At 38.8% G+C, this 6,053-nt stretch overlaps 1 protein-coding gene across 2 annotated transcripts in view; it reads right to left on the bottom strand.

Moving 5' to 3' along the window:
* Nucleotides 1-6,053, bottom strand: part of VPS41 (VPS41, HOPS complex subunit) — a 236,476-nt gene that overhangs the window by 67,874 nt on the left and 162,549 nt on the right. For both annotated transcript variants that reach the window (XM_018558775.1, XM_018558776.1), the window contains exons 12-14: nucleotides 5,823-5,952; nucleotides 5,578-5,693; nucleotides 2,872-2,928 (exon numbers count right to left, since the gene is read on the bottom strand). In XM_018558775.1, the coding sequence (XP_018414277.1) occupies nucleotides 2,872-2,928; nucleotides 5,578-5,693; nucleotides 5,823-5,952 (303 nt within the window). The remainder of the gene's footprint in view (nucleotides 1-2,871; nucleotides 2,929-5,577; nucleotides 5,694-5,822; nucleotides 5,953-6,053) is intronic.

The following is a 6,053-nucleotide window of genomic DNA, read 5'->3' as shown; positions in this document are numbered from 1 at the left end:
TCTGGGAGGATGTGGAGGAAAGTGTTTTTGTACTGATGTGCAGGATATGGGAGGTGAAAGTTAACACACTCATCAACGCAGGGAAAGAATACAGCTAACATAAGCAGAAGAGGAACGGGAGTGAAAGGGTTAAAAATCATTTAAATCTTAATTTTTTGTTTGCTGCTACTGCAGCTTGTGTTCATCAGGAACTCATCCATTCATTGCTTTCTTTACTCTCCCCTGCCTCTGTTGTAAGAGGTAGGGGAAGGCTTGGCAATGAAAACATTGCTATGTGATCGCTATGATAACCAATCACAGCGATCACAAAGCACAGAGCCGGTCTGATCGGCTCTGTTCCTTAGGCCAATGCTCTATTGAATGACAGCATGAGCAGCAGCATCTGCTGGTGCTGGCCACATACACACAGGCGACCATAGGAGGACAAACAGGTACATCCTCCCTGAACAGTGGCCGGTCCGCAGATAGCTAATAACATAATACACATAAATCAAAAGCTTTCAAGCGTTTGGTAGACTAGCAGGTAGGTAAAAAGATCAGCAAAGCACAACCATGGCACAGCAGTACTAAGCACAGTTATAACTAACTATGGGCACCAATGATTTGTCCTCTTTGGAAGTATGAGAAGTTGACAATTTTACTGACTTTTCATACTAACCCACTTCTAAACACAGCGAGGGAAATTTATAAAAACTTGAGAAGTCAACATCTGGAGCAACGGTGCATGCCAACCAATCAGCTTCTATCTTTCATTTTCAAACCTTAACTGAACAAATTAAAGAGAGATGCTGATTGGTTACTATGGGCAGCTACTCCAGATTTTGCCTGCTCCAGTTTTGATAAATTCTCACCGCTATATAAAATTTTAGCATACAACAATGCTGAGAGCATTGATAAATTCAAGAAACTTCTTGATGAGTTTTCTATTTCACTTGATATACAAAAGTATGGGCAGTATTAGAGTCAAATAAATACAGATACACAATTACACACTCATACACACATAGGTTGAACTGGATGGGCCCTTGTATTTATTCAACTTTATTTTTTAAAAAACCCTCTTTTTTAAAAAAAGAAAAAAAAACCCCCCCCCCCCCCTAAAGTGGACCTATTCTTAAAGGAAACTTTTCCTGAGACAACATGGAAGTTACCATTGCTGACTTCATTTCTGCAAATGCTAATTGCCTGGCTGTCATACCGAAGCTGTCTTGCTTCTGTACTTTGAATCACTGGAAAAAGTATGTAACCAAGGACTATCAACTCTTTTTGTCATTACTGATAGGCATGCCGGTTCTGGATGGGTGGCTCAGGTTTACTTTAACCACTTCAGTACCAACATATTAAACACCCTTCATTACCAGGTCAAGTTTGACTGAGAATTACTCACACACCACTGTAACCAAATTAATGTTATATCATTTTTTGTGACAGGGAAGGATTTGGTTTGGTGGCATTTAAATACCACTTTTAAAATAAAATAAAAAAAAAAATGAAAGGAAAAAAGTCAAAAATAATACTTCCTGTTATAAAACATATCAATTAAAAAATGTCAAAGACAGTACGAAAACGTCCCCTGGGACGATGTAGATGAAAGTGTTTTTGTACAGATGTGCAGGATATGGGAGGTGAAAGTTAACACACTCATCAACGCAGGGAAAGAATACAGCTAACATAAGCAGAAGAGGAAAGGGAGTGAAAGGGTTAAAAATCATTTAAAACTTAATTTTTTGTTTGCTGCTACTGCAGCTTGTGTTCATCAGGAACTCATCCATTCATTGCTTTCTTTACTCTCCCCTGCCTCTGTTGTAAGAGGTAGGGGAAGGCTTGGCAATGAAAACATTGCTATGTGATCGCTATGATAACCAATCACAGCGATCACAAAGCACAGAGCCGGTCTGATCGGCTCTGTTCCTTAGGCCAATGCTCTATTGAATGACAGCATGAGCAGCAGCATCTGCTGGTGCTGGCCACATACACACAGGCGACCATAGGAGGACAAACAGGTACATCCTCCCTGAACAGTGGCCGGTCCGCAGATAGCTAATAACATAATACACATAAATCAAAAGCTTTCAAGCGTTTGGTAGACTAGCAGGTAGGTAAAAAGATCAGCAAAGCACAACCATGGCACAGCAGTACTAAGCACAGTTATAACTAACTATGGGCACCAATGATTTGTCCTCTTTGGAAGTATGAGAAGTTGACAATTTTACTGACTTTTCATACTAACCCACTTCTAAACACAGCGAGGGAAATTTATAAAAACTTGAGAAGTCAACATCTGGAGCAACGGTGCATGCCAACCAATCAGCTTCTATCTTTCATTTTCAAACCTTAACTGAACAAATTAAAGAGAGATGCTGATTGGTTACTATGGGCAGCTACTCCAGATTTTGCCTGCTCCAGTTTTGATAAATTCTCACCGCTATATAAAATTTTAGCATACAACAATGCTGAGAGCATTGATAAATTCAAGAAACTTCTTGATGAGTTTTCTATTTCACTTGATATACAAAAGTATGGGCAGTATTAGAGTCAAATAAATACAGATACACAATTACACACTCATACACACATAGGTTGAACTGGATGGGCCCTTGTATTTATTCAACTTTATCTACTATGTTACTATGTAACCTAGAGAGCAGAGACAAAGGATAAACAAAAGGTGATCACACCTTTTTACAATGTTTCCTACACAAAAAAGTAAAGTCCTATAATACTGGGGTTTACATTATAAATTATTCTCCAGGGGTGCCCAGTCAGCATTACATCCTCACTAACAACAATGATTAATGCAGCCCATATTAGACATAATTAGACAGCTCAAGACAAAGTCACCCAACATATCACATGAACACCTAAACTTACCAAAACCTCATGTCGCTTAATATTTTTCTGACTGATTTCTGCAGCCATAAGAGCTTCCTGAAAAGCAGAAGAAAAGTATGCAAATAAATAACAGAACATAAGATTAAAAAAAAAAAAAAATGTGGGGCTTGCTACACTATACTAACATCCTGTAGGACTTCACATCCACTGCTGCCAGGGACAATTGTTTTGCACATATTATTATTAGTAGTAGTAGTAACAGAAGTAGTAGTGCACATTTTAGGCCAAGAAATCCTGCAGAACATTATCAGGTCTATTCACAAAAGGGTGAAGAGTTTGGAGAAGGCAGGAGAAGTGAACAATCTAGGACAATCTAGGACAGGGGTGCCCACAAGGTCGATCACGATCTACCAGTCGATCGCGTAGCGATCACTGGTAGATCGCCATGTCCTCTCCTCCCGCCGCTTCTGTGGATCCCCGCTTCTGTGGATCATTTGAAAAGTAGATCTCCAGACGAAAAATAGTGGGCGCCCCTGATCTAGGACAACATAGCTGAACTAGAAAGTGAGCTGAATTGGAGAATGTTTCCAAATCAGCTATGTTGCCCTAGATTGTTCACTTCTCCTGCCTTCTCCAAACCCTTCATCCTTTTGTGAATAGACCTGTATATATTTTTTCGAAAGCAGAGACCATGTAGAAGAAAATAGTGACAGTTGGAATTTTTTTATGACACACAATATTTTCACAACTGTTTATCAAAGCTATACTTTTAGTAAAAAAAGACCCTAAAATTATTTTAGTGCACACAAACACAATAACAGTTCAATTTTCTGGTAGAATACATGAGCTTGTGTCAAGTAAATAATACCAAACATGCCAAGTCTTAAAATGCCCATGAAACAAAAAAAAACAAAAAAACAAAACATCGGTACCCAAATTTGTGCATAGGCAATGCTTTAAAAGGTCATTAACAGTGAATAATGGCCTCACAGCGGCCATGTGGGGCGACACCTTGCGGGTATGGTGCAATCATGGTTTTCATATACCTGTGTTTGCATGAGCGTGTAAATGAGGGCTGGGGACTTTACTAAACACGTAGACATGATAAAGCTGCTTTACAGCTACCAGAATCACTTCTACACAAATTTGATAGCGCACTGGAAAAAGTTAAACAAAGTCTTGGCTGCAATAGCAGCTGGAAGTCTGTTTACACACAGGTGATGCCACGGACATAGTACTTAGGTCCCTGATAGCAAAAGGGTTAAAGTGCACCTCTGTCCAGACTAGTGACAATAAACCACATTTACATAATCTTGTGTGCACAATCTGGGCACAGGTTGACTTTGCTCCTAAGCCTGCAACTCCTAGGATCTGCTATCACAAGGCAGCTGAATATCCAGTTTGACAACCAACAGCCAATCAGAGTGGCAGTGACAGCTCAAGACAAGGTCTAGCTAGTTACACAGTCAGTTACAGTGGTCAATCAGTGTAATCTTGTAAACAGTTAGGGCTTCTAACTTGTGCTTAACCATCAGAAAATACTTGAATACAGTGGGGGGAATTTATCAAAACTGGGGCAGACAGAATGTGGAGCAGTTGCCCATAGCAACCAATCAGCTTCTCATTTCAGTTTCTTTTGTTAAGATTTGAAAATGAGAAAGAGAAGCAGATTGGTTGCCATCCACAACTGCTGTAGAATCTGTTTGCTTCAGTTTTCATAACTTTCCCCCGAGTATGTTTTTGTGTTGCATTCACTTGCATTTTGAGTTGCTCTAACCTGCTTCTGACTGTCTTTTGGGGTGCTTATGAGTTGCTCCAGGCTAGTTCTGAGATGTTTTGAACTACTTCTGCACATTGATTTGTATGAGGAAGGAATTCAGAAGCATTGTAGGCCAGCACTTTTCTGTGAACTGACCGTGAAAGGAGCTGGACAAAACTTTTACAAAAATGGACAATACACTTTTATTTCTGATTACAATAAAGATTCTCTATTTGACCCCTTCCTCCCTCTTCTCCCCCTATCTAGATTGTCTGCTGTTTTTGTTTTAACTTTATATTTTAGTTTTATACAATCTATCATGAAAAAAACAATAGTCAAGAAGCCACATGTTATGGAAGCAAATGCAAGACACTGTCCAATGATGGCTCAGCACACAGAGATTAGCATGCGGAATGGCTGTCTGAGTGCTTTTCTACAAAGACCCCTATAAAGGGTGTTGGATAAATAACAGTCCATCACTCCAAGGTTTATAATGTACCATAGTAAAAAAAAGTGGTTAAACCATAAAAGGGCCAGTAGAAGAAAATGGTGGAGTGTGAAGGGATAGAGAAAGGGAAAAAAAGGAGTGGAGTAGGGGAGGAAATCTTTTATTTTTTTTTACTATTAGTATTCTGTATCTACATTAATACCAGGGGTATAATTATTGTTAGCGACCAAACTAAAGGGCGTTAGCCTGCATTGATCCTGCAGACTTGTGTTAGATATAATGTTAACCTGCATCACATGAAAAGGGTGAAAGCAAATAAGGATTTAGGGCTAAAAAAATTCTCATTTGGAAGGCAATGATTGTGTAGGGAATATGTGTAACGGTGAGCAAACACAGCAGGTACTACATAGTAACCGATAGTGAATATGAAGGCACTAGGTTGCACTTTATACCTGTTATCAGCTTTTAAAATACGCAAACAATAACAACATAGTTCTTGTATTGCTGAACTTCTAAATACTGTTAAGAAAGTAAGTACCTCATATTTCTTTCTCCCCAGCAACCAGTCAATATGGTCATCTTGGTCTCTTTCTTTTGCCACAACAACATCTCTTGGGCTGATAATATAAAACAAGGATTCCCCTTCAGCATATTCTGAAAAAAATGTAAACCAAAAAGAACAAGATTAAAAGTTTTGGAGACTAAAATGTCAGCAGAAGATCTTAATGGCTGGAGCACAAGATACAAACACTGCTATATAGCTTAGGTTTTATTTATTTTTACCTAAGCGATAGTCACGACACTCATTTTCCTGAAATCCCCTAACCGTTATGGCATCGGAGGACACTTCTTCACAACAATCTGCATGTGGTTGAATTATATCAAGGCGTGGTCTGGCACAAAACTCCTTATTCTGAAAAAAAATTAAAATTATAAGAACAATTCAGCTTATGTGCAATTCAAGATTTACAAATATATACAGAACTTTACAGTTTTGCATGATATTAACAATAT

The sequence above is a fragment of the Nanorana parkeri genome, unplaced genomic scaffold (genome assembly GCF_000935625.1).
Source record: "Nanorana parkeri isolate BGI_ZX_2015 unplaced genomic scaffold, ASM93562v1 scaffold357, whole genome shotgun sequence".
NCBI classification, from domain to species: Eukaryota; Metazoa; Chordata; class Amphibia; order Anura; family Dicroglossidae; genus Nanorana; species Nanorana parkeri.
The sequence above is the reverse complement of the archived record's forward strand: the minus strand, read 5'-3'. Positions and strand labels throughout refer to the sequence as shown.